Here is a 27908-nt window from a genome sequence, read left to right on the forward strand (position 1 = left end):
GAAAGATATCATCAAAGCCTTTGCAGTGATAGATCTCGTTTAATTTTTATTTGCTCTATTTTTTTAAAAACAGGTCATGCATTCATTATGTCTAAAATCAGAAGCAAGCATAGATGAAAAAAATAATTCTTTTGATTCCTTTAGAAGCAAACGCACCATCTGATAAAATAAAATATAAATAAATATCAATAAATATAAATTTGTAATTAAAAATAAATTAAAATTTCAAAAGCAAAGAATGTCCCACATAATTAAAGTTTATCCATATCAAAAACCTTCATATATAAATCAGCATCTAATTATCAAAAGAATTTTTTTTTTTGAATTTTGAGTGGTCACATGTCCAATCATAAATGTAACTTTCTTTCTCCAAAGTCTGGTTTCAAATTTGTGGTTATAATTTTAGATCATAATATCTAAAAAAATAAACAAATACTTCATCAAACGTGGATTTGATTTAGTCACCCACCGAATTGGGTCCGGCCAACGAGATCCACCCAGCCAATGCCACTGTATCAGGGCCACACCAATGCCTCGAGATCTGGTTTAAGTGAACACGTGCCCTAAATCAAAGGGAAAGCGACGAGCCGGTCCTTATCAGCCAGGGAAGCTGGGCCTTTTGGGCCTGGGCCATGACTGCTTTCAAACAAGATAGCAACGTTTCAACCGCAATCGATAAGCACTGTTAATGCGAGATGATGCTCCTTCAAAACATGTCGGCAATCATAAAAATTCCCATTATCCCAACCTAATTACAATTATGAGAATAATAATCCTTCATTCTTTCACTTCACACTTGGAATTTCATTTTTGTGTGTTATTTACTGTCTTCTTTCAAAACAAGTGGTTGGAATGGTTGGTAACAACATTTATAAGTGAAAATGATAGCAATGCAAAATGCAAAATCCAAAATAGATTTTTTCGTATTTAAATAATTATTAATTTTATTAGAAATAAAAATTAAATTATTACAAGGTATCTCTGAAGATCACAATGAAAGGCGCGAATCACGAGGCAAAATGGGTGACATGGAAGTGATTATTGACACGTGGTTAGCGAAGGGAAAGCAATGCAAGGCGTGACCTGCAATGAATTTCCAGTTTCTAAACAAAGAGGCAAAGGATCTCGAAAAACATTATCTTTAAATTAATAATTAATTAAGACATCACCAAACGCCGTTTCCTCTCTCTCTCTCTCTCTCTCTCTCTCTCGGTGCGTAAACGCTCTCTCTTCTTCTTCGTCGCCGTTCTTCTCTGAAACCCTCGCCCCCTTCCTCGGCGTTCGTCTCTCTGTCCCTTTCTCGTATCCTCTCGTCGTTGTTGTTGTTGTTGTTGTTGTTGTTCTTCTTCTTCTTCTTCTTCTTCTTCTTCTTGATTGGGTTCATGGATTAGTTGATTGGGTTTTTGGTTGTTGATTTACAGGAGGTGGAGTGGAGGGGATAGGTTGTCTGAGAGAAAAGGGGTGTTTGAGTAGGAGAAGGAGAGGAGATGGGGTTGATCTCAGGGATGGTGATGGGGACGTTGGTGGGGATAGCGCTCGTCGCTGGGTGGAGCCGCATGATGAGGTACCGCAGCACCAAGCGCATCACCAAGGTTTGCTTGCTGGTTTCTCTTGATCGTCTTTCTTTGGAACTGAAGTTTTGTTTTATTTTGATTTTTTTTTTTTTTAGTGTTTTTCCTCTTATGAATATCAGCATTCTGCTAGGGATGATACTGATTTGATGTTATACTTGAAAATAGATAGTGTGAATTAGAGGTTGTTAGTGGATTGTATCGTCTTATGAGAAGAAGTGAAGGTGGTATGGGGATTGGATCGTTGGATTGTGTTTTCTTTAGGGTTTTATTTAATTCTTGATATCTGTGTCCAAACCGGATTATCCGCTTTCCTTTTTCCTTTTATTTTTATTTTTTTTTAAAAGAGTTTTTGTTCTTACAAACATCAGCATTGTGCTAGCTTGAAACTATTTAGTTGTTACAGGGCCTGGATAATTAGGTCGTGTCTTTATTTGATTCTTGATATTTTTCGATGCGTTTTTCTCTCTCTTTTTAAGTTTAATTTTCAGGAGTTTTTGCTCTTATAGATATCGGCATTGTTCTACCATGACATTGATTTGTTACGTATCTTGAAAAACAGTGTCAATTGTAGGTTGTCACAGGATCAACTCATCATGAGAGGAAGAAGAGGGAAGTTATTGTAGGGGTTGGGTCATTGGATTATGTTTGTTGTGGTTTTTGAAAGTGAAGAACTTTGAATGGTGGTGATTAATTTTTTTTGTAATCATGCAATTGATAGATTCTAGAAGGGTAAATTAACGGACAGGGTTTAGTATATTATACGTCGCTGCTAGGACATAATATGCGATCTGGAACTTATCTTCAGTTGTCATATTTGTTGCTAGATCTGTTCATCTGCTCTTTTGTAAGTATCCCCCTGAGAAATAATGAAATTTCTTGCCATCCACTAGGGGGTATTTCTGAAAACTAAGGGGTTTGGCAAGCAATTTCCCAATTTCTCAGAGGTGGGTAGAAAATAATATTTTTATAAAAGAGGTTTACTTCTGAATGGTTTGAATGTCAAGTTGGCATCCCTATCATCATCCATGGCATTGTTTCTCATTCTCTTTTTTTTTTGAAAAAAAATTATTTATTTTTATCATCTAAATCCTAAGTTTAAACCCTTAGTCATAAATGGTAAACCGAAAACTTCCTCCCTAAATCCTAAATTGGAAATGGCAAACCTGTAGGTGGTTTGCGGTTTACTGTTTGGGGTTAGGATTTAAGATTTAAGATTTAAGGTTTAGTATTTATTATTTAAGGTTTAAGTTTTAGAATTTTGGGTATAGGATTCTATAGTATTTTGGTTTAATATTTTAGGAGTTTAGATATGGTTTTATAATTTTAAGAATTTAGGAATTTTTAAGGTTTGAATTTGAAGTTTATATAAAAAAAAATAACGTGGATAGCAAGTTAGCGTCCAATTCATTTAGAAACCTATTCAGTAAATCTAGAACGTAAATATAGCCTTGCTCAAACTTTTTTGGTAATCTCTCATTGTTCTCAGCTTTGTTTTTTTCGTTGGTTGGTAACTTTGCTGTTGTTCTGATATATTTCATATGTAATGATTGGTCGTTTGCTTTTGTGATTCAAATCAAAGTGAAGAATAAGGATATTCTAGCCTTTTGTGAATTTTCTTTTTGTTAGCGCTCGTTACAATACTCATGTTGTTAATAATATTAATTTTTAGAATTTTTAGAATTTAGGAAATTTTAAGGTTTGAATTTGAAGTTTATATAAAAAAAATTAACGTGGATAGCAAGTTGGCGTCCACGTCATTCAGAAACCTATTCAGTAAATCTAGAACGTAAATATTGCCCGGCTCAAATCTTTTTGGTAATCTCTGATTGTTCTCAGCTGTTTTTTTGTTGGTGGGTAACTTTGTTGTTATTATGATATATTTCATATGTAATGATCGGTCGTTTGCTTCTGTGATTCAGATCAAAGTGAAGAATAAGGATATTCTAGCCTTTTGTGAATTTTCTTTTTGTTAGCGCTCGTTACAATACTCATGTTGTTAACAATATTAAATTTGTTCCTCCTCCTACAGGCTGCTGATATAAAATTACTAGGGTCTCTCACCAGAGATGATTTGAAAAAACTTTGCGGTGATAATTACCCTGATTGGATATCTTTTCCTCAATATGAGCAGGTTATATACTTATTTACTATCATAGTTTTGTAACTTCATTTCCTTTTATACTTATATTTGAACCGTTGAATCGAAAAGAAGTGTATACTCCTATTTTTTTCGCCATCTTCTATTATTTTTTTTCATATTTATTAGATAAACTAGATTTCTTTCAATCAGAAATGATTCTATCATTGGTGTAGAAAGATGGATATAATGAAATTCTTAATTGCATCTTATCATAGGATATGATCTATTTTATTGCACCACACATAAATTCGACAAACATACTTTGTTCAAGCTTTCTGAATGAATTTCTAAAATTGGTGTTGAAGATTTGCACAGCTGTACTACAGTAGTGAATACGCATAGACAGAGAAATGGTAATGAAATAGTGGAGAAAAAGGAAAAAAAGAAAAATGACCAATGAAAATTTCTTTGTAGTTTTTTTTTTCAAGAATTATATGCTGACAATTTTCGAGCAGACGAAAAATCTAGAATTATCCTCTGTTTGAAGTATTCTCTTGTGTGTCTTGAGCTCATGTGCTTGACTTCTGTCTGTTAGTAGACAAATGATTTCCTTGAACTGTATTTATATTTGATTTAGTATCTTGATGCATGTTGGCTATTTGTTTGGTTAAATAAAATTAGTTTTTAGAACTTAGTAATATTGACATATGTGTCCCTTTTGTTTGTGAATTCCTTTAATTATCTGTGTTGGACTTAAATATCATGATGTCACTCTGGCAGCGCTTTGTTTGTTTAGTGTTAATGTTCAAAACATTGTTGTTAGTAATTTTGTGGTTTTATCATTTATGTACTCTTCTTTGCTATGTGTAGGTCAAGTGGCTGAACAAGCAACTGGCCAAACTTTGGCCTTTTATTGCGGAAGTGAGATGCATCTCTTATTTGCTTGTTTTCTAGTTGGCAATCAGTATTCATACCAGTATATTAATTAAAATATCCTCTCTCTAGCTATATTCAATTATCAGTGATAGATTATCTCAATATCTTTGCATGACATAATTTGACTTTCATATAGATACATCTCCTGATTGGTTTCATGTCAACTATTCTAACTATATAACAACACATACTGCTAGTTGATGTATTCTCCAATCTGATTGGTTTCAGTCATCCAAGAATCTTGGATGGATGCTGGCTTTGCAGATGAATTGACTGAAATTTTATAAGAGCTATAGTGGAATTTAGTCTCTCTTTTCAGAGTATGACATTGATCTTGCTGTTACCTTTAATTACGAAGTGTCACTTTTGCTTAGGAGCCAAACTGACTCTAGGGCTCACCCTTAGGTTGAACCATGAGTCAAGTTGATAACTATTACCATCTGACACTTGAGTTCATAAGTTCTGTTGACAGACATAATGCAAGTTTTGTTCCCTGCAAATTTTGTTTTCTACTCTTTTCTTTTTGTAATGGTATAATTCCCTATGTCATTGAGGATTCAGTATCAAATTGAACTTAACCAGAGAAGTGCAAAATACGGCAATATATGGATAAGCAGCTGAGAAGAGAAATTCAAACTAAAGTACATTGTATTGCGTGCACAATCAAGCCATTTGATAGCTTGAAATATTTTGCATGCCAATTTAATTTTGAGACTGCTTTTGTCTTGTGTTTTTCATGTCATAATTAATGTGAAATATAATTACATATCCGGCCGCATGTGTTTTTGTGTAAGTGTGCAAAACAGCCGTCTGCATTTGCACATATGCATGTATATATGACTAGATATGTGTGAAAGAAGGATTTCTTTATTCTTTTTTATCTTGCCACGTCTATAGCTATTTACATGTGGCCTGTTTGCAGCTATTTGTACTATATATATATATATATATATATATATTTTTTTTTGGGGTATAATAATGATTTTAGATTGCAATGTTTGGCTAAATATATGCTACTTCCAGCTGATTTCTGGTGCTAATTTGGTCTTAGGCAGCGCAAGTTGTTGTTAAAGAATCTGTAGAACCATTACTGGATGATTACCGTCCATCAGGAATATCATCCCTTAAATTCAGCAAATTTTCCCTCGGAAATGTGTCCCCAAAAATTGAAGGTGGACTTTTTTAAACCAAACTTTGTTTATGTGCCTTTTCTTTTGTGATTGCTTGACATTGTACACAATATGTCCTCAGAGTTTTTTTTTCCTAACAGGATGAGGTGATTATCTCTACTTGGTGAATTCTTATTATTTGCTTTAAATGCAATATGCATTCTTCTAATATCACTATTATTGCAAATAATGATGAGGCTATGCTGGATTTGTGATTAAGATTACCATAGATAGATACTCTATAATGCATCATTTTCAATACTTTGCGGAAAACCTTTACCCTCATTTCCCATTCACTATAGCAGCCTAAATATTTCAGCAGTTATTTAGTGCCTGTACTTACGGGAGGTTGTGTTACCCAGTTTAATTTATGTTAGGTGGCATAATGGTTGGGTAATCTAATTTAGCTGGATGAATTAACATAGTCTACTTATCTTTGGGGTCGTCAGCTACTATTATACCTAAACTTCTGTTTTGCTGATAGATTGGATACTGTTTTACATTATTATCATTTATTTGTGTGAAATAAGATTTGCTAGGCCTTGGTTTATAATATAGAAAGAAATATTATCATGTTTTAAGTATTTATGAAGTGTTCAACTAATATTCAATATTCAAGTGAATATTTGTCTTGTTTGTTAGATTGTGATGCATTTCACATCTTTAGAAGTGTGACGCAGAACCTTACTGTGTGGGATTTTTGGGTTTTTGTTTGGAAATCACATTCGACTTTTTTAGTTGGGAAATTATTAGTGATAACATGATTTTGCATTATAACTTGTAATCTCAAACTCCCATCTTTGCCTTGTTTGAGTGATTCTCTTGCATCTTTTTCCATTTGTTCTGCTTCATTATGGAAAGCTTATGTAGATTCCTTTGTGTGGCGTACTATTTTTCATGTTGTAAGATTTTGATTTTTTTTGTTTTCTTCATTTCCTTAATGCTATAGGTTGAGCATGTCCCTTTTTGGTGTCAATCTAGGCACTTCTCTTCCTATTACTTCATAACTTGTGGGGTTTTCTCTCTCAAATCAATCCAATTGGCTTTTTCTGCAAATTTAAGCAACTGAATGACTCTTCATACGCAAATATCACAGTAAACTTTTTGTAGATGATGCTGACCATTAATGTTTACCGAACAAGCATATATGCTTCATATAAAATTGTTTTATATTCAAAGGCATTCGAGTTCAGAGCCTCAAGGAAGGACAAATAACAATGGACATTGACCTTCGTTGGGGTGGAGATCCAAGCATAATTCTTGCAGTTGAAGCGCTAGTGGCTTCACTACCCATTCAGGTTTGGAAATTGAGTTCTGCTTTGAATTGGAGTAACCATGTAAAGCAATTTTTTCAAATGTATGTTAGCCATACTTGAGCTTTGATGATTAAATTTCGATGAAGTTCTTTATTCTATGACACTAGATCTGAGTTTTAACTTAACTCCTATTTTTCCTCAATTACAGTTGAAGGATCTTCAAGTGTTTACTATTATACGGGTTATTTTTCAACTTTCCGAAGAGATTCCTTGCATATCTGCTGTTGTTGTTGCACTTCTTTCTGAGGTATTATTTGGCTTATATTGTTATAATAATGCTGATGTTTAGGGAATCTTTGAATTCCTTCTTGTATGTACTGTCTGTAGAGGTGTGAATTAGTTCAACTATATGCCACAAGATTAGAAATTATGACTGTGGGAGGGAGTGAACAATGAATGAATTGCAACATTGCAAGCTCTGCCTTAGACCATTTTCATGCGAATCAAAAGGTAATTTAGATGGGTAGAAATACTTGGTGTGAAGTTATCCTTGTGGTGAATTAACCAGATTATTGTTGAGTGGGTGTTTCTGACAATAAATTTGTCCTGTTTGTACATGCATTAGCTAAATAAATTGATATTGGTTACATTCCAGCATAATTTAGCAATTTGTTTGCGGTAGTGACCAACGTGAGTCTGTGGTCTTGATTTGAGTGAGTTGCCAGTATAGCATGTGGTGGGTAGGATAAGGATGTACTTACTACAGATTGTTCCCAGTGCATCTTCACTGCTGTTTTTGGACTGAGGGCAAATGGAGGAAAAGAATAGAGGAAAAAAGCAAGAGAATGAAAATGATAGAAATCAAAAGAAAAGAAGTTATTGCAATGCAGTTTCCTTCATTTTCTTATAATTTTCTTTACCTGACCAAACACAAAACAACAATGCTGACTCACCTTTACATATTTCTGCAATACTGACACATTCTATGGCTCATTGTGTAGGCTTGGGTTGAGTGACTTTGTTTTATGCCAGAAGAAGAAATAGTATTCTTTTTTCATTTTCTTTCTTGATTTTCTTCTTTTTTCCATGTGCATTTACATTTGAAGTTGATGTAACTTAGCCCATTTTAAAATTACAATTTTGCTTTGTTCTGAAGGTTTCTAATATGAAATGGTCAAGAAAGCTTATAATTTTACTACCTTGTTCATTTCAGCCGAAGCCTAGAATTGATTATACCTTGAAAGCTGTTGGAGGAAGCTTGACTGCTCTTCCTGGAATTTCAGACATGATTGATGTGAGTGACACATGATTAGTTTCACACATCTTACACATTGAGACTATCTCTATTGTAAATTTTGTTTCAGAATTTCACTACAAATGCTTTTTATTGGATAGGATACTGTCAATTCAATCATTTCAGATCAGCTTCAGTGGCCTCACAGGATTGTTGTTCCACTTGGTGGACAAGCTGTGGACACAAGGTTAGTGTTTCCATTACCTAGATATTATTCAAATTCAAGCCTCTAGTTTAAGTTCTTGCACAAAATATGGCCTGTCATTCTCTTCAATAAATTGAATTGTATCCACACTTTCAGGTATAAATTCTGTCTATTTTTTGTTTTTGATATAAAAAAAATATATTTGCTAATAGTAAAAGGGTATGAGAAGGGTGGAGTTCAATTGTCTCCTCATTTGTTTTCCCATTTTAATTATAACCAAGCCACTTGAAGTCCTCACTGAAATTGAGTGGATAAACAGAAGAGGGCAAAGAAATTTTCTCATAATCTTTTGTATACAGGGATTTCTTGTAGTCTTAAAAGGAAAGTTTGTAGATAAACCATAGGGATCAGATAATGTTTTACTTTTTAAAAATTGAAAATTCTAGATATTTATTACTGTTGCTTACTCTTGCTCTAGAATTTTGAAGATCTTCAAAATTACCAAAGCAAATCCATTTTAATTACAAGCAGTGTGATGAAAGGGTGATTTATAGAAAGGGACATATTTAGGGATGTTTTGTTGATGGAAGTTGAGTGGGGAAGTGGGGACGTGGGGAAGCGTCAAAGTGAAGCATGTCTGCTCACTCCATGTTTTTGGCTCATGGAAATGTTCCTTATTATGGGAGGTCACTTTTGGCATCACCCACTTCCCCATTTTGATGTTGGCTCCACATGGGAATGGGATGAGATTATTTTAACCATATATGGGATAAACTTAAACCACCTTAGTCACAAAATTAATTCACGTTATTCACTCTAGCTGCCATATGTGATCCAATTCCTGGATTTTAAGAGCTTCATGTCTTCCATTCTAACAGTTTGGTGATAATTAATTGGTGGTCTCTGCATTTTTGCGCTAATTCTAACGAATAAGTTCTTATGCTTTTGTTATCTATTTCCTTGTCTGGTGAGTTCTCTTTTGTGAATAGCCTGTATATCAGCAAGAGCTGCCAGCTGACCTATATGAAGATAATACTAATCTTGTTATTTTCCATTTGCAGTGAGCTAGAGCTTAAACCACAGGGAAAGCTCTCTATTGTTGTTGTGAAAGCAAATGCTTTGAAGAACATGGAAATGATTGGTAAATCTGATCCATATGTGGTTTTGTATGTACGCCCCATGTTCAAGGTTAAAACAAAAGTAGTAAATAACAACCTCAATCCTGTCTGGAATGAAACTTTTGAGTTGATTGCTGATGATCAGGAAACACAGTCTATTGTTTTTGAGGTGTGGTGCCTATCCTTATTGTTATTATAGATGACCATTACTTTTGGAATCAGATTGTGATGCAAATTTCCTGTTTTCAGGTTTTCGATGAGGACAACCTTGCAGATGATAAAAAATTGGGTATTGTAAAGTTGCCATTGCATGAATTGGAGCCTGAAACTTCTAAAGAATTTGAGTTGAGATTGTTGCCATCACTAGATATGTTGAAGATTAAAGATAAGAAGGATCGAGGGACTTTGACAATAAAGGTCAGTATTATAAACTGAAATGGTCCTTATACTTCTATATCATAATTTCATTCTCAAATTATTTGTTATAGAAAAAAATGCACATAATGTGCAAAACCTTGAATGCTTGCAGAGGTGCAATGTCTGGTATATGGCCTTCGGATTTGTGTGATTAAACAACTATCATCCAACCTATCTCCCTTGTATCAGATTTTAACTGTCTACTTGTACATTAAAATTTTCATTTTCAACTGGCACTGGCTTTTACCATGTTAATTTTTGGCTTCCATAAATGGAGGCTGACCCCAGAACCCATTAATGAATTGTTAGGTCCAAACAACACCCTAAACAACATTCCTGAGTCTAAAGCCAGCAACTCTCCAACTTTATTAATCTTCTCTTTATTACTGTGGTCATTTGGGAATTGGGATAGGGAGTGGGGATTTTAAGATTTATTTAGGGACCACAAACAGCATGGCAGCTGTTGGGGTCATGGAATAAGGGTTGGAGCCTGGAGGGCTGGTGAGAAGTTTGGTTGCCTATTGAAAGGTGTGCGACCTTAGAAGGTGAAAATTGGAAAAGTAACTGCCAGGATAGTTGCAGTGTGGGCATTGAAGGGGCTGGAACTGGAAGCAGTTGCATTGTTGTACAGAGTGGAGGCACTGGTAAAATATGTTTAACTAGTTCATGAAAAAATTGTTGTCATAACTAAGTAATCCTAATTTGTCTGGTTCAATAATCTAGAGGAATCAAATAATTTAACCATATTATATTCGATCACATAACAGGATGAATAATGCTATATGTATTTTTGATGGAAAAATAAATAATGTACCTTCTGACAGAACCATACTGTGGCATATTTTATGAATGCTCTTAGCTGGTAGGAAACTTTAGGTCAACAGTATGGAATGAAGAAAAACATACATAAAATTAAGAAGCCTGGAAGAATTGGAAGTTGGCTGCTGCCAAATGAGTGTGCAGATTGGGAGGTAAAAAAGAGCTGTGGAGAGGTTGGATTTACAGATAACATCTGTACTGAGTTGGATTTGGATCAATCAAATTGGATTTAGACCTAATCAGTTTAATTGGGGTTGTAATGTTTGTTTTAGCCACCTGTTGAATATCTCATGCTGTTACAATGTACACTGCTGTCTTGAATCTCAAAAAATACTATTTCAGGGTTCTCCATTTTTGCTTCTTGTTGCCTTCTTGCAAACATATTTTGGCAAAGATAACTTTGCGTGTTATATATGAATTGAGCCTAAACCCAAAAGTGCCTCCTATAGTTCTGATTCTTTTGTTACAGACAAAATGAGTAATTATGCATGATTACTTGATTATCATGAATATATAGGTTAAGTTAGCATTATCTTTCTTTGCATAGCCTTCCACCTAGTTGCTCACAGGTGGCACTGTTTTATGGTTTTCTCATCCTATTGGTTTAGATATATTGAACAATGTGTTTCTATTCACTTTTCTGTTTTTTTAAGTGAGCTTGAAAGCAATCGCATTTCTATTTTGGGAAACTTTGAACCATGGTTATTTTGTATCTTACTGTTCCGCAAAATGAAATCTGTTGCAGGTATCATACCATTTATTCACGAAAGAAGAGCAGCTGGCAGCACTGGAAGAAGAAAAGAGACTTTTAGAGGAGAGGAGAAGATTGAAGCAAGCTGGGCTGATTGGGAGCACAATGGATGCACTTGGTGGCGCAGCATCCCTTGTCGGGTCAGGGGTCGGCATGGTGGGCACAGGACTCGGTGCTGGTGTGGGGCTGGTTGGGTCAGGCATTGGAGCGGGCGCGGGGTTGGTGGGGAGCGGATTTGGAGCTGTGGGCTCTGGTCTGAGCAAAGCTGGGAAGTTTATGGGTAAAAGCGTAACGGGACAGTTCAGCAGCAGTGGCAAAAAGAACGGAAACAACTCCGGTGTGGGTCAATCTGATGCAAATGGAAGCTAAACTTAAGAAGACTGGGCAGCAAGGACTGTTTCATCCAATTCTTGTGTTTATATGTGACCATGGTCATGTCCAGAGATTGATTTGTGGTTTTCAGATTGGTTTTATTTGCCAGGCATTTTTCTGTTCCTTTGATATACTGGTTTGATCAGTTGTATGGTTTCCAAAAAAAGAAAAAATTTAGAGAATTAAAGGGTATTTTTAGTGTTGTTTGCATGTGTGGTGTGTGCGTGTCAACTGTGATAAAGAATGTAGTATTTATTCTGTGGTACAGTTATTCAAGTTGTTCGAATTAAGAGGACAAGGCATTATACATTTATACACATGAATTATAAAAATCACTCCAGAGGGAAAGATTAAATAAATGCCTGGAAAGGTTAACAGCATTACCGTTTCTTGTTACGTGTCTTTTAAGCAGTAGTCATACTGTAAACAGTGAATGGATGTATTAAATTAGTATATAAACATAGACCTCTCCGTCTATTCACTACGCAATATTGGCACGTTCTCAGAGCAAAGAAACACCCAAAGAAACTGATATGAATTATATAATCTCTGAAAAAATATAAATTCCTAGCCATTAATTATTACACGTTCTGTGTCATGGTTTCCAATTGTACCTATGATCGTGGAGAAAGGGGCTCTCTATTTATGGACACCCATTGTTCAAAAATTGATGAGAAAGTGGGTAATCGCTGATAAACCGCGGTAACTGATGCTGCTTGTTTTTATCTCTTCACATAAACATATTTATCCTTTTTTTTAAAAAAAATTCCCTCTCCTAAATTAAAATTAATATATATTTTATATATATCGTTCGTAAACACAAAAGACAAGCTAATAAGCTATAATCAACTTCATCCGTCCCTATCTTCCTTTTCTTTTCCCCCTAAAATACAAAAGAGAATCCCTCTCCTAAATTAATATGGCCATTTTATAAATTTTCTTAGGGGTAATAAGAATTATCATGCCGAATAGAGGAAAACGAGACTTAAAACAACTGTAAATTTATAATGACTAGTCTTTAGTGGAAACAGTGCACACTCATGAGTCATGTGCGTCATAAAGCAGCCTACTTCCATATTTAAAAGACAAACAATGACAAATATGTGCGCATATATTGAGGTTGTAAAATCATATAATCTCATAGCTCATCACCAATTTTCACAAAAACATTGAAATAAATAATTATTGTCTCAGGCCTGAAAATAATTCACAACATACCAGCATCCATATCCATGGTATAATCCTCCATGGCGAATGAATGGATGGCCATTTGCTCCAGAAACATCCAAATCTTATGAATTTCAGTCTCCGAATTTTCCACCAAGTAGAGGACCACATTTCTGCAACCTATAATAATATATATATTTTTTTTTCTAAAAGAAAATTGTAAAATCAACGTGATATATCACATGTGCATTTTGAGAGAAAAAAAAAAAGAAAAGGAGCGCATACGGAGATTATAACCAATACCTGGCGGTTTGAAATGCGATCATATGAAAGATTAAAGACTACCTGCATTAATGAATGACATATTTCAAATTGACAGCAATGCAATGTCATGCTCTTTAAGAACTTTGTCACAGATGCCAGAGGGCATTATTTTGCAAACACCACTAATTATTAAGTTTAAATAATTGAATTGCTCAACAAGTGTAATGCAAATGAAATCGACAGTGAACTGCATGAATCTTCTCAAGCTACTCTCTTAAGATTATATTTCCACCTCTTTCTCCGACGGTAAGTTTTAGTCAAGTGCAGTAGACATGCACACAGACAACATAAGATAATATGACAGTATCAAATGACAACCATAAAGCTTAAAGTGGTGTAAGGAAAAACTCCAAGTGATTCAAAATTTCCTTTAAAAATTTAACAAATATAAATATATAAATAATCGACCATGAATGATCATAGCACAAGTTAGTCATTTGATTGATGCATGCATCACAGATGTTAAAAGCACTTCACATCTGGCATTTGCATTTCAAGCACACCCAAAAAATGTGTCAGTGACAAGATCATCAATGTCAGCTTGTTTCAGATACAAAAGTTAATTCTTGCAGCACAGAACATGATTATTTCAAAAGCCATAGATTTCTCTTTGGTGAGAAGGCTAGTGCTTTGAATTTCAATACAAGGCTAAAGATTTCAATGCATGACAGCATCAACATGTTCATTCCACTTGAAGGCAACCCGTTTAATTGGTAGAAACACCTGAATTTCATAAGATAATACATGATCGCAATAGAGGTAAATTCTATATGTGGGAATTAGCATAATGGTTTCAGATAGAGAACAAAGACAGGATTGAGGTGAAATATAATTCAAATACACATTTGTAAATGCATGAAAGATAATTGTATTGTGGACAGAATTAGCAGAAATCATCTCAAGAGCCACCAAAAACCATGTACCAAAACATCGCCTTTATTGAGCAAATGTTAAGCATAGGACATAAGCATCCATCATCATACCATGGAAATAACTTCTCAATGAGATTACTGAAGGTATTTCTAACAATTCATTGAACACTTAATTATCAAAACAGAAAAGCAAGCCAAAGAGCAAGCAAAAAGAGGTCACTTGTCATCAGTTTCTTGATTATTCTGCTCATAACGACGTTTAAACTTTGCAACCTGGCCCAAGCTCTGAGCCATTTGACGTCTTGCTCGAAAATGGTATACTTTACCAACATTGTGAATTTTGGTCATCATCACATGCATCAGCCTTCCGCTCTGAGTTACATATGATATCCATTGCATTTGCGGATGCAGACCTTTTTTCATTTCTGATTACAAACAATCAACTAAAAACACATCATCAAGCTAAACAATTCAATCTATAAAATAAAAAAAATTTCAAGAATTTTGATGAAGAATTATCCAAATCAAATAACAAAAATCTTCAATTGAAAGTTCCCAAAGACAAAATTAGAATGCTTCTATGTTAGCAAGCTTTCAACTTTAATCTCTCAGAACACAATCTGAGGAGGTATTTTGAAAAACAGTGTCCCATTCTTCCAATATTACTATTTTTTTAAAAAAATTTCATCAACTACTCATAAATAACTACAACAAAAGAGAATTTACATAATTATATCTACACCAAACTCAATACATATCTGCATATTAATCTATATATAGCACTCTAAACCTTATAATCAGCAATGTAATCAGCAATAAGAGAAACACAGCACATTCCACATCATACTTCTTGAAAGCTTAAGAGTAATAATACACACACATAGATGTGTTAACCTAATACATCAACTCTTGCATTTGTGTGGGCTTATATAGCCTACAATGGATGGAAAAATGGGAAAAAGGGGTTCAATTCTTGTTTGCAAAAGACCGTGAAGGTGAATGAACCCCAGAGGTAAAAGAAAACAAGCAAGAAATACTTCAAAGCGAAAAAATCAAAACCCCACCTTTTCAGGACAACAGCGACACGCGAGGCTTGGAGCGTGCACCGGCCGGTGAACCTGGGGAAGTGGCCGGAGTGTATCGAAGTTGGGCGACAGCTTGAGGTGGCCCGCGAGGTGCCCGACTCCGCGACTGAATGAGTGCGCAGCTAGGGTTTCTTTCACGATGAGATATTGGAATTTTAGAAAATCTGAATTTTGTTCCAATTATTAAAAAATTCCTACAAAAAAAAATAATAAATAAATAAATGGCGCAATGCCCTAGTCTATTATTTATTGAATTAAATCAATTATTGATCCCTCCATTTAAGAAAAAATTCCGTGATATTTTGATTAACATGAATCAAACATCTAATATGATATAAATATAAAAGAAATTTTATATTAAAAACGAGTAAAAAAATCCTTGATAATGTGTAATGTACATTAATACATTAATAATTGTTATGGTTTTTTTTATAAAATTAATAATTCACTCATCTTAACCAATATTTCGAGAAGTGATTGTTTGACGAGAAAAAGTTATCATCCTTCTAATGTTAAACCTCTTTTGGTGAGAAAAAATTAAAATCCTTTTAATGAGAAGGTGGTTCCAAAGATAATGTAAAGTTTTTATTGAAATTTATTTAAGAGACATCCTTTACATAACTCGGAGTGTCATTTTATTTATTTGTTTATTTTTGAAAAATAATAGTGAAATAACGCACAGGGACGAGTGATATACAGGGCCAGGCTAATGGTAAGTCTAAAAAAACTTAAAAAAACCCAAAAGAGTTTGGAAATGATCTTATATCTGCAAGACTTGTGCGGAAGGATTTCACACGCTCCAACTTCAGGCTATAACACATGAGAAATATTTTAATTTATTGAACGAAAAATGAAGTAATTTTAATTTATCAAGAGCACACGTCTGATTTAAAACAATATTACAATATTACAATATTACAATGGAAGACGAGAACTTGAATGATCTCCCACGCAATCAAGAATGAGGACATCTGGGTCCAACAACAACAACAACAACAACAACAACAACAACAACAACTGAGAAAATACAGCATTATTCCTATATGAACTGCCCAAATGACAGGCTGAAGACATTTTCCCTCTATTATAACTGGGGGATTATGAATTTTAAGATATATAATATCCTTTTGATTTGCAAATTACTATAAGTGATGTACTATATAGGTATGTAATGACTAGTCTTCCTCTTGGGAAAGCAAGGTGAATGAAAATGGAGAGAATTTGTACCCATCTCCCTCATAAAATTTGCTCTGGAACTCCACCCAATGAAGTCTCAGGGCATGTAGGAATGCACTGAGTGTTTCCATCACGAGCAAGACACCAATAGTGGCAAATACAAAGACGATGATGCCAACAATCAGAATAGCGATATTGTTGAACCTGATCAACAACAGCAGGACTCCTTTTAGTCGTACCAAGAGAAACATGAAATACGAGATACAAAGCAGGTGAAGACCACATACCCCCATGCAAGAAGAAGGACCTTCTCATAGAACACACTTGACAGTTCTGAATGTGCAAGACTGTTGGGAAACAAACAAAACCAGGATGAAACCCAGTCAGCATCTGGTGAAACCAGATGTGTTGTTCAATGAAAATAGAAATATAAACAATATGTTAGGTTGGCAACACAAAGGATGAACAGTTATAAGAGTACAGTTGTTCCCAAGGCTAGTTTCAGATCAAAACAAGACCATCATCATACTCATGTTATACACAGAACAATTGTTGAACATAATATCTTGAGAAAACATAACTTGCAATAGCAAAATCAAATGGAGAAAGCAAGTAATAGATAAGTGCTTGATAAGCAATAATAGTGGCATAACTACCTGAGAGCCCACAATCGAAGATATGAAGCAGTATTGGAAACTGCTCCAAGGACAAATTCTATTGTATGTATGAGTTGATGCACAAAAACCTCGCTAAACTCAAACTCTTCATGTTCATGAGAGCCATGATCTTGCTCCACTTGAAGCAAGTCATCATCTGTACTTTGTAGCATGGCATAGGCTTGGCCTTGGTGTCTCTGCAGCAACAGCATGCACATGATAACCAAGAAAAATATCATACAAGTAACAAACTTAGGCATCCAAACATACTTCTTGATGTTGTTTCTTCAAAAGAAAGGGCTTTGGAAACAGCATCCAAGGAACAGATATAAGGGCCAGAGCGAGTAACACAAGCTGATATAAGGACAAAATAGTGAGCAGCATCTAAATAGTGCATGAATAAAACAAATCTTTGGCAGATATGTAAAACACACCTGAAGTGTCTTCTGTCCAGGAAATAGCTGATTCTCACCAAGATCATCCGTTGGGCTAAGAAACATGTATATCATTACATGGTACAAATCTGCTTTCGAACCAGTGCACCATTTGACAATAATAAGGAGTGAAAGATAACCAAATAGACTGTTCAAGAAAATCAGTTGAGGAGCAAATTGGTACCTGAAAGAAAATTCATGGAAATAGAAATCACAATTCAAAGTCGGACTTCTAACAGTGGCCAAGTCAAAAGAACTATGCTGTGGTTGAGGTGAATGAACACCAATCCATCTATGATACTTTTAAAATATAACTTTGAGCAGAATTCAAACTTAATTGAATGAACTGAGGATTCTTGGAAGTCATGCCCATCATCACAATTTGTGCATTTTAAAAGAAGCAATGGACATGTGCATGCAATGTTTCTAGATCTTCATGACTTAAATTTTACTAGTGATAACAGAAGCAACACGGATGAAATTCGTAATATAGCAGTAAATGTTTGCGTAATTTAGGAAAAAAAAAACATTAAATGCCATGTAGTGTAGCCTCCAATAATGCAGATCACAGTGCAACCAAATCAGAAAGAGATTGATTTGCAAATTTGGACAAGATTCTGCAAATATGTATTTTGAAAAGTCCAAGGTTACATCCATCACTCTTTCCATTATAAACAAAATTATTACAAGTTTCATATGGGAGATCACACACTCTTACTTTTTTGTCTTGTAAATTACAAGGATGTTCAGATGATTACTATGCTTCTTAAACATTTCAGTCGACAGTTACTGCAATCAAAGTCTTCCGCGGGTAAACACATTCCAGTCCAGCAAATGTTATAAGAGAATTAACAAGAATGAATTGTTAAGATGGATAAGGTATCATGCAGCTCAAGAATGAATGCTAAAACATACAATGGGGCTCTAAACTAAGATGCACTCACCAAATATTAATATTATTTTCAAAGAACTTCGCATTGAAATAACTTAGGAAAATGCCAAGGTTCATCTGTGTAACTCCAAGAAGGATTGACATCTTCATCTTTAAAGAGTTAAGAAATGGCAATTCACTACGTGTGCCATGCCATTTGGGATCAACACCAAACGGATATGTACGCCTGATCTTAACTAGGCCTTCAGTAGTAGCATCCCTAAATAAAAAGGAATAATAATAATAATCAGATAGTTAAAGGCACACTTATACATCACAAACATCAGAAACATTCTCTGAGAGCATCTACTACACCTGCAGGAAGCGTCACGACAAGCATAGGCAGATGAACCAAAAAGCTCAAATGGGACAGAAAAGAACTCGTTGTAGATCAGTCCAGTATAAATTGAGAATACCGACATCATCATGATCACATATCGACCACCAAAGGTCATTTCCATGATGTCTCCGAGCTTCTGCTTGTCACAAGTACAAAAAGACCTCAATGATATCAAATTCATAAAAAATTGAACTAGCATAAAGCTGAGCAAGTGGCAGGACCAATGAAGAAAATTCATAGAACATCAAATGAGCATAAAGCCTGCAACAATAGAGTGCTTTAAAAACTGCACTATACCAATTGGCCTTATGAATTAGTCACAGGCTGATCTATCAAAATTCATAGGTATGAGAACAAGGCTTTGGTTGCACTAACAGTTGTCTGCTGATAAATGAATCACAGACAGGAACACCTAATTACCTAAAGAACAAATGAAGGGCTTGAAGCCTTGAAGAGCACTGTGATAGCATGTCCTGATCCTAACACAAAGTTGGCTCCTCAAATTTTGCATATTCAAGACTTAAGGTAAACTGATTAGAACCACTCAAATCATGCAATAAACAAGTGTGTTTCACAAGGTAATTACCCTGGCACAACGCTTGAAGTTCACCTACTGCAACAGTAAGGATAACAGAGAAAATGACAAACAAAACCCAAATGTGATTTCCACTATGACAAAGATTTGCCTTAAAGATAACACCAATAATGATGACAACTATAAAACAACAAAAATCAACAAAGCTACAAAAAGAAGCATAAAGAGTATTTGCAAATAAAAAAGCTTTCAGAAGTTAACCTGACTAGATAACTTTTTCTCTCGAATTATGAGAAGCAATGTCGCAGCTAACAAGCACAAACCATGACCCCAATCGCCAAACATGACCGCAAACAGAAAAGGAAATGTAACAATGGTATATACACCAGGATTTGCTTCTTGATACTTTGCCACACTACAAAAAGTTAAGACAGTATATTAGAAGATAGAAACTAAGCCCGAAACAAAGATAAAGTTATGCCTCGGGGCCATGGGAGTTCACTGGCCAGTTTTCTGAAGCAATAAAGCTTCAAAAAAGAATACCTAGCATTCAATAGCTACTGAGAAAAATAATATGTCATAGAATAATTTTACTCTATTCCTTCTCAGGTCAACAAAAGATGCAAATAATAGCCCTGAAAACATAGCCACTTGAAAAAAACAATTATCTACTGCCAATGTTTCTGGCTGTCAACTAAAAAACAAATGAGTTGGTGGAGGGAAGTCTACGATTTCCGCAACATATCTTTATTTGATCAATGCACCAAATAGAGAAACTAGATCATGACAACATTGTTTAAAACTAATGATGACAATTTTTCCACAGAATTTTATACCTCATTTTTTAACTATCTAAACATCTGGTTTTATTGCAATTAGCATCAATTGATATGTAGATTGTATCAAGATCACAAAAAATATCAAACAATATCAAGGTCACAAACAGCATAGCTAGAGAAACAATAATAGTACCATCAGAAGTCATTCATATGCATTTCCTGTGAGCATAAAGTATGTCTATAGTTCAAATATGCATGCAAGAAAGCAAAATAACTAATTAGTTGTAATCAGATCCAATTTCAATTATTTTAAGTTCTCAAGTCAAGAATAAACCCCTGATTCTGGAAATCAGAAATGAACCTAAAAAGATGTATTATGCCGCACGCTTTGCTCAAATAAGAAACAGAAACAAGATCCAAAGATTGCATTATTGAAAATATTTTATTTGTGTTGAACCCTGGTAATTCCACAGGGAGAGACAAATCATCTTTAAAAGATGAGGTCCTGGATGAAGTTCATTCCTCACTAAATTTTTCTTTCTGTCTATTTATCTAAGTATTATCTAGTCAATTATAGTTGCAGCTCACCCATATGCATCAACAATTTCCTGAAAAGCTGTAGTGAATTTGTTTGTCCTGAAAAATGTAGGCGGGTGTTCTCTTGTATGCAGAACCTGAAAAATAGAACCAACTTGGGAGTTGCTATCAGTTGCTGCCCGCTTAAGTGCCTCCTGAATCTGTACAATATATGTCCAATAAAGCACATGATTGTTAGTAGAAGGGGGATCAAAGATATAAATTAGCATGAAGGAAAAACAAGATCAAAGCATGGTAGCATAACACCTGGCCTGTTGCAAATACAGGGCTCCATCCTTCAGCAACTAAGCATTTCTTTGTAACATCTAGACTGAGCATGTTTAATGTGTGGTAGATGGATTTCTCCCTCCTCACCTGCAACATTCACACTGTCATGATAAAAGATTGTCATATGCCTTTGTATATACATCATCAGGGGCATCAGTTTACCAAATTATTCCATTGCTCAAACTGATGCGAAATACTTTTCAATATCTTATCACGATGAAATAATCCAACATCTATAGTCGTCTTCAGCTCTTTGAGCCTCCCTGCAACCTGAAGATTCAATTACTCCAGATTCAATTATATCACATCACACAAAAATGCACTACAGACACAAAAAGATTTGAGTCTCAGTGCACATCAAACAAATAATGATCTACTTGGACTTGGTTGACAATTCCATGATGGAAACACAAAACTAAAAGATTCAGTCTGCCTCAAGGGTGACCTTGTTTGGGCAATCATAACAGATTTTTGAAGTGAAGTTCAAAGCATGTATCAATTTTGATTCACATAAACTTGAAAACATAGGTGCATATGAAGACAAATTGGCTTATACTTCACATGAACAATAGGAAACCATAGCAGAGAAAAGTTCACAGTAACCTAAGCTGAGGAATTGCTATTATTTATCCAAAAAGATGATATGAAAAGAGCTGCGGATTCTAATTAAAAGGCATGGATCTCATCTTCCTCAAAGCAAAACACACTTCAGGTATAATGGAATCATTGTGTGATAGAGCAAACCAAGACAGCCATAATAATTGTAAGATCTAATCTTTACGTGGAATCAGTACACATGCAAAAATGCAATACAAAAAATAGATAATTCAGCCTACTTATATGCTTAAAAGAAGAGATATCATAAATATTAGTAAAAATATTGAGGATGTAAAATAATTTAATCTCATATCTCAGAACAAAATTCACAAACTATTCAAAGAAAATACTGATCATCTATAATGAGAAATTATACTTGTATTCCTGAAACTAATTTTAAACAGTTGAAGTTCAATCATTAACTGCAAGGATCAAATACAAGAAGCAGGACCAAAAAAACAAAGATTTTAAACAGGAGGGCAAGAATATCAAATAAAGAACCAAAAGGAACGGATGTATAAACCTCCTCAATCGTTTGCATTTGTTTGCCAAAGTCATCTGTAAATGGATAGCGATTTGCTCCAAAAGCTTCACAAATCTTTAGAATCTTCATCTTTGCTTTTTCTCCCGAGAAAAAGACCACAAAAACCTTTTTTGCAACCTGTGGAATTAAGAAGGTAAAAACCAACTTGATGCATGTTTATTATGGCAAAAACAAAAGGAGACAGTGATAAAGATTATAATGAATACCCGAGGGATCCGATTTCCTTCATTCACATATAATATGGCTCTTAGAAGGTGTCTAAGCAAAGCTGGAGACTACCTCATAATTGATAGATTTCAAATAGGCAAGAGAACAAATTAATACTCTTTTAGCATTCTGCCACAGATGCACAAGGACATTCTTATGCACATAATACTGATAAACATCTTAACAAATTGAGTTTCTTAATAAAAGTAACACAACTGAAAGCAAAAGCCGGCTTCAAACTACTTCCTTGAGGTTCTAGTTCTGCTTCCCTGACAGTTAACTTCATCCCCATTATTAGTTAACTTCATGAATCTAATTTTATCACATGTAGTGGACAAGCACATAGGCAATACAGGATAACGAGCCTCCCATGACAACTATGTAACTTAAAGCAATAAGCAAAGAATCTAGGTCGAAAAACATCAGAGAATTTTGTTATATACAAAAATTGGCCATGCACGAACATGACAAAAGTCATTTGTTTGATAAGTATAGCTTAGCTGTTAAACGAAATTTGCATCCAGTTGAATGTCTTAGAACACAAAACGGTTGGACTAGGACTCAACCTTCTCTCCGGAAACTGGGTCAGTGACGGGATAATCAATTTCAGCTTGCCTCAGATAAACATTACCCCTGGTAGCACGGAACAAGATTCTTTCAAAAGCCATAGACTTCTCTTTCTGGACAAGACCAGAGACAAATCCAAGTTTAACTTGCTTTGATGGATCTGTTGACATTTCCTTGGAGAAACAAAAGCATAAAGTTTAGTTACTTGGAAAGAGCCTTTAGATAAAATATGAACAAAAATAAATAAATATACTGTCCAAATAAGTACTTGCTCCATTAACAATGGACTGTTGAGGGAACCATCGCCAACTTGGCGTGCTTCAATTTCTCTTTGTTGAGCAGTAGCATTACTTTGAGCTGAGTAGAAGAACTCCCCTGCCTGAAAGAATGCCACAGGAAGCAATAAAAATACTCACATGAAATCAGCATATTAGATGAAATTCCCTTGTTTCAGTTAGGCGGACACGGAAGGTAACTACAGAATACTCACATGCAATAAGGATGTGGACATGAATGTAAGCTGTACTTGACTAACACATTTCCTCAAATTTTAAAATAAATGCCCTGTGCTCCCATTTATTGATCCACCACAAAAACATAAATATACGAGAGAATTTTGCAAACTAAGATACCAGCTGCTCCCTAATTCCTTTTTTATACTAGTTACTCATCTTCCACCAAGATTTCTCATGTTTATATAGTAATATAGAGCAAATTGCCAATCAAATAGTTTTCTTGCCATATGGTTACAATCACAAGAAAGGTCTGTTAAAACAATCAGCCAAGCATGGATACAGACAAGATCACCCATACAAACAAGGTGACATAGAAAATGTCAAACTTGAACATAATAGCTTGAAAAGAAGGCAGATTATCTTAAAGAGCATCTAACTGGAGATATGAACTCTAGAAAGGATCTAGAACATGGATTTCAAATTAAATAACAAAGGATGTACTAATGAAAATGGCCACACCTTCTGAAGAACAAGGTTGTACTCCAAAAGCTCATTGTAAGTTCGTTGCAACTTCTCATTATTTGTATTAACTTCCACCAGCTCAGCTTCAATCTCCCCGAGTTTTATCTGAAAATCATGAAATGGTGATTAAAGTTACTACAGAAATAGCATATGTAAGACTGCTTTAGAAAGAACTGTATAGTAATCGCTTGAAATGAAATTTACCTCAAGGTCATCAAAATTTACATGAGTTCGTGGCAAGGGCATTGCTGAAGGAGATATTCCAGCCTTTGTCATTTGTTCCCTGAAGAAGCGTAGCTTCCTGGCCATCTCTCCACATCTTTTTATCTGCAGAAATTCAACTAAATAAAGTATGTGGTAGACCAAGCAAAAGAAAGTAAACCCTAATGGTCTTGACAGTTTGGTTTGGTTCAGTTTATAAAGGAATGTCAACCTAAACCAAATCAGCGTCAACTAAATAAAGTATGTGTTGGACCAAGTAAAAGAACATAAACCTAGTGGTGTTGCCAGTTCGGTTTGGTTTAGTTTATGAGGGAATTTCAACCTAAACCAAATCAGTTGGTTTTTCAACTTACCAAGCTAAACCAAACGGGAATTATGTTAAAGAATATGATTGATTTGATTTGCTTTGGTATTTATTTTACAATTAGAATATAAATATAAATTTAATATTGAAAATAGTACATAAGCTCCTTCATGTGGCCTTTTAATGTTTAAAGATTTGTAAAATCTTTGAAAACTCATTTCTCAAGAATCTGGTCTAAATGCATTGGATTTTGACCAAGAAAAAGAAGGCATACTTGAGCCTGATAAAAGAAAGTTCAGTTCAGTTCAGATTCAATCAAATTTTTAGATGTCCAGACTGAAATTTAAATTGGTTCGTAAATATAAAGCTGGAACAAAAAAAAAAAAAAAACCCGCACTGGAGCTTGAAGTTCCGTTTAATTCAGTTTTTTAGTTTGCCCAGTTTACTTGAACACCCCTATTAGCCAAATAGTATGTGTAATTATAAAAACAAGAGCTTTATACAAAGCAATAAAGCGCAGTTTAATTATAGAGCCTTTATTTCACAACTTTTGCATAAATACATGCAAATGCTTGCTATATAGCAGAGTATAGTTTCAAATATCAAGGTGTCACCTAAGAATGCCTAAACCAAGCACCGGTCTGGCATCTTGGCATTGAAGAGCAAAGTGCTCATGTTTTTCACTATAACTACTTAACCTGTCAGCTGTATCTAAACCCTATTACGTCATCAAGTCAAACACTATCAAGTTTAGGGAATAGATTTCTTTCATATTCATGGACAAATTATTAATCGTAAAAGCAGAAATGTAAAATCACGTCCAATTAATAAAGATCACATGGTCACATATCTGGAGCACAAATATTAAGATATTGATGGCTTTCATTGATGTGTGCACTCTTAAGGCTTTGCCTATTGAACTACTTGAGATATTTGCAAGTGTAAATATCACAAAAGTAGATGATCAAGCATATACCACATACAAGTTGCAATTAACATATGCTCCTACTAACAACAGTGCTAGGGAAACATAGTGAAGACACAGTTAAAATAATTCCAATCATTACTCTAATTGAGTCTATATAAAATAAGATTGTGTCATTAACTCCTAAATGGATAACACATAACTTCAATAAAAACCACATCAAAGTATGCAAGAACAAAACTATATGCCAGAGGATATGCACAAAAACAATAAAATAAAAATTACCTGGGTAGCAAATGATCGTTGGAAAGGACTTTTATCTGAATTTAGCTGAGGATGAAACATATTATTGCAAAAAATAAGTGGCAATTCTAATTATAAGCAAAATGGAACAGGCACAAAAACATTTCAAGAAAGAGCTATCTTGCATTGCTGATTACATGGGCACAAACTAATGAGCTATCATTTCATGAGTAATTAAATGAAAACTACAGCCAACCAGTGAGCCAAATTTACATTATAGATAAGAACTTCTAGCAGCCGAAAACTAGGATACCAATCTGACAGATTGAATCCTCTCAGCTATATTAACAAACAGATATCAAAATAACTACAATAAATAGAGCTTAACAGTACATGACAAATTGAAGCGGCTGTCATAAAAAAATTTGAGGTTGTACCCTCAATCAATCATAAAATTGAAAATTGCACTCTCAAAACTATAATCATAATAAGCAACATAATAAGAAGACCGTTTTAGCAGCAGTTTTCAAAGAATAAAAGCAGATATTATAGAAGGATGTATTGATAAATTAAAACCACAAATTGCAAAAACAATTATGCAGTTAACAGGAAAACAAGCCTACTGATTCATTAGCAAGTTTTCTTACAGTTGTTAAGAATGGCATAAACAAATCAATATGAAAAAAAAGGTGATGCTGTACAATTAATAGCCATGAAAAGGGTTCTGCTTATGGAGCAATGCGCCATTAGTGGGTTACAAAGTGCTCCAAAATAATTAAAAGGCTATTCGGGATATTCACAAGAATAAAGAAACCCTCTGTAAGGAATGCAAGATGGTTCATTTGCATTCCAAAATCAAAAACTTCCTTTTGAACCTTGCTCTTTCAACAATGCAAGTAGGTTCATCTATCCGAAATATTCACAAGAATAAAGAAACCCTCTATAAGGAACATAAGATGATTCATTTGCATTCCAAAGTCAAGAACTTCCTTTTGAATCCCGCTCATTCAACAATGCAAGAAGGCTCATCTATCCAACAAATAGCACGTATAGATAATGCCGAAAGAACAAGCAAAAGCAGAATGAGAATCATATCCAAGACCAATCTCGCCCATTTTCTCATATCAAATACATGCAAAATCTACGATGAATTCCAATTAAAGCACAAAGCAGACCCTGGATTCAAAGAACAAATGTCGAACATCAAATTCAAAGATTCACATGTAAAGCCATCCAAGGGTCTCATTGATCAAATTAGGGAATACGATAGCAAGAAGATATAAAGGAATAGCGATTACGTCTTTGAACTGGAGAAACCCAAGGTCGCCGAGATAGGAGACGGTGCGGTGAGCGGACTCCATGGGTATGATCAGCTGAACAAGCTGCATCTCCTCCGACCTCATCAGATCCATCGCCGGACAGCACCCTCCCCCTCGCCGCCGATCGTGGCCCGCCATTCTCCCTCCCCTTCCTCCTCTCCCCTCTCCCTCTCCCTCACCCTCTCCCCCTCTCCCTCTCAGCGGATTGGTTATGGCTACGGATGTTGATATTCCTACCCCATTTAATCAATAGAAAGACATCTTTATCTCATTGTCATGATGCCGAAGGTGTTTCACGAGTGTGAATGATTAGCCCGATAAAAAGGAGTGAGAATATCATAACGTGGACAATTGTTTTCACCTGCTTGTTAATAAGATTTTAAAATGTTTGGTTTTTCAAAATAATCAATAATTGTTCTTTTTTTTTTTTAGAAATATAATTAATTAATATATTAATAGATGCAATTGATTGCCTTTGATGGTTGTAGAGTCTTTTATTTCCAATTATTCACCATTTAAATTTAAAAATCAGATAATTCAATGTTAATACTGTAATTACTGCCTGGTTGATAATCATTTTCCATCATTTTTCATGATTTGATTTTTTTTCTTTATTATTAAGAATCTGCAATACTCATGGATCCTAAACACAAAAGGAAACATAATCTAATTTTACAATTTTAAATGATTTTATTGGACAAATTTTATCGTGTTTTTTAGAATAATAAAATCATTAAAATCCTTAATTTAGCTTTTTTTAAAAAAAAGTAGTTTGCCAGTTTGATATTACTTGTAACTCTTACAAATATAAACCGGTCATTTTTCTTAAAGAGTTAATTTAAACATCATCATGTTAAGCATAGACTGCAGTTCCTGCTTCATGACATCCAGAAGTGTGTTTTATTGGGA

At 34.6% G+C, this 27908-nt stretch overlaps 3 protein-coding genes across 6 annotated transcripts; 1 reads left to right on the forward strand and 2 right to left on the reverse strand.

The window, feature by feature from the left end:
* Window positions 1-1125: 1125 nt before the first annotated feature.
* Window positions 1126-12141, forward strand: LOC120258021 (synaptotagmin-5). 3 transcript variants are annotated; one of them, XM_039265358.1, is made up of 12 exons: window positions 1126-1279; window positions 1422-1592; window positions 3604-3705; window positions 4525-4575; window positions 5642-5762; window positions 6939-7057; window positions 7224-7322; window positions 8229-8309; window positions 8411-8496; window positions 9516-9741; window positions 9822-9989; window positions 11554-12141. In XM_039265358.1, the coding sequence occupies exons 2-12, from the start codon at window positions 1488-1490 to the stop codon at window positions 11926-11928; spliced, it is 1533 nt and encodes a 510-aa protein (XP_039121292.1). In that variant the 5' UTR covers window positions 1126-1279; window positions 1422-1487; the 3' UTR covers window positions 11929-12141. The 3 variants fall into 3 exon arrangements, with proteins under 3 accessions (XP_039121292.1, XP_039121294.1, XP_039121293.1); XM_039265360.1 differs by having other exon boundaries at window positions 1169-1302; XM_039265359.1 differs by having other exon boundaries at window positions 1176-1592.
* A 2199-nt stretch (window positions 12142-14340) lies between these two features.
* LOC120258163 lies at window positions 14341-15534 on the reverse strand. 2 transcript variants are annotated; one of them, XM_039265516.1, is made up of 2 exons: window positions 15359-15534; window positions 14341-14737 (listed from the first exon to the last, which is right to left on the reverse strand). In XM_039265516.1, the coding sequence occupies exon 2, from the start codon at window positions 14715-14717 to the stop codon at window positions 14511-14513; it is 207 nt and encodes a 68-aa protein (XP_039121450.1). In that variant the 5' UTR covers window positions 14718-14737; window positions 15359-15534; the 3' UTR covers window positions 14341-14510. The 2 variants fall into 2 exon arrangements, with proteins under 2 accessions (XP_039121450.1, XP_039121449.1); XM_039265515.1 differs by having other exon boundaries at window positions 14341-14719; window positions 15359-15532.
* Window positions 15535-16238: 704 nt separating this feature from the next.
* LOC120258544 (V-type proton ATPase subunit a3-like) lies at window positions 16239-27152 on the reverse strand. The gene is made up of 18 exons (XM_039265995.1): window positions 26979-27152; window positions 25723-25767; window positions 24191-24313; window positions 23984-24091; window positions 23278-23388; window positions 23009-23182; window positions 22215-22352; window positions 21257-21364; window positions 21074-21181; window positions 20819-20967; window positions 19713-19866; window positions 18892-19052; window positions 18590-18796; window positions 17646-17829; window positions 17482-17565; window positions 17212-17408; window positions 16843-16902; window positions 16239-16759 (listed from the first exon to the last, which is right to left on the reverse strand). The coding sequence occupies exons 1-18, from the start codon at window positions 27135-27137 to the stop codon at window positions 16555-16557; spliced, it is 2475 nt and encodes an 824-aa protein (XP_039121929.1). The 5' UTR covers window positions 27138-27152; the 3' UTR covers window positions 16239-16554.
* Between the last annotated feature and the right edge of the window lie 756 nt (window positions 27153-27908).

Source organism: Dioscorea cayenensis, chromosome 4 (assembly GCF_009730915.1).
Source record: "Dioscorea cayenensis subsp. rotundata cultivar TDr96_F1 chromosome 4, TDr96_F1_v2_PseudoChromosome.rev07_lg8_w22 25.fasta, whole genome shotgun sequence".
In the NCBI taxonomy this organism is placed as follows: Eukaryota; Viridiplantae; Streptophyta; class Magnoliopsida; order Dioscoreales; family Dioscoreaceae; genus Dioscorea; species Dioscorea cayenensis.

What these genes read in the sequence shown, in the direction of transcription:
- LOC120258021 (XM_039265358.1), top strand. Translation starts at nt 1,488, where the DNA reads ATGGGGTTGATCTCAGGGATGGTGATGGGGACGTTGGTGGGGATAGCG. An exon ending in TTGTTGCACTTCTTTCTGAG is followed by an intron (nt 7,323 to 8,228) that starts GTATTATTTGGC and finishes TGTTCATTTCAG; the next exon opens with CCGAAGCCTAGAATTGATTA. An exon ending in GAGGGACTTTGACAATAAAG is followed by an intron (nt 9,990 to 11,553) that starts GTCAGTATTATA and finishes AATCTGTTGCAG; the next exon opens with GTATCATACCATTTATTCAC.
- LOC120258163 (XM_039265516.1), bottom strand. Translation starts at nt 14,717, where the DNA reads ATGAAAAAAGGTCTGCATCCGCAAATGCAATGGATATCATATGTAACT.
- LOC120258544 (XM_039265995.1), bottom strand. Translation starts at nt 27,137, where the DNA reads ATGGCGGGCCACGATCGGCGGCGAGGGGGAGGGTGCTGTCCGGCGATG. An exon ending in GTCCATTGTTAATGGAGCAA is followed by an intron (nt 23,183 to 23,277) that starts GTACTTATTTGG and finishes TGTTTCTCCAAG; the next exon opens with GAAATGTCAACAGATCCATC. An exon ending in AAATGCAAACGATTGAGGAG is followed by an intron (nt 21,365 to 22,214) that starts GTTTATACATCC and finishes TTGAATCTTCAG; the next exon opens with GTTGCAGGGAGGCTCAAAGA.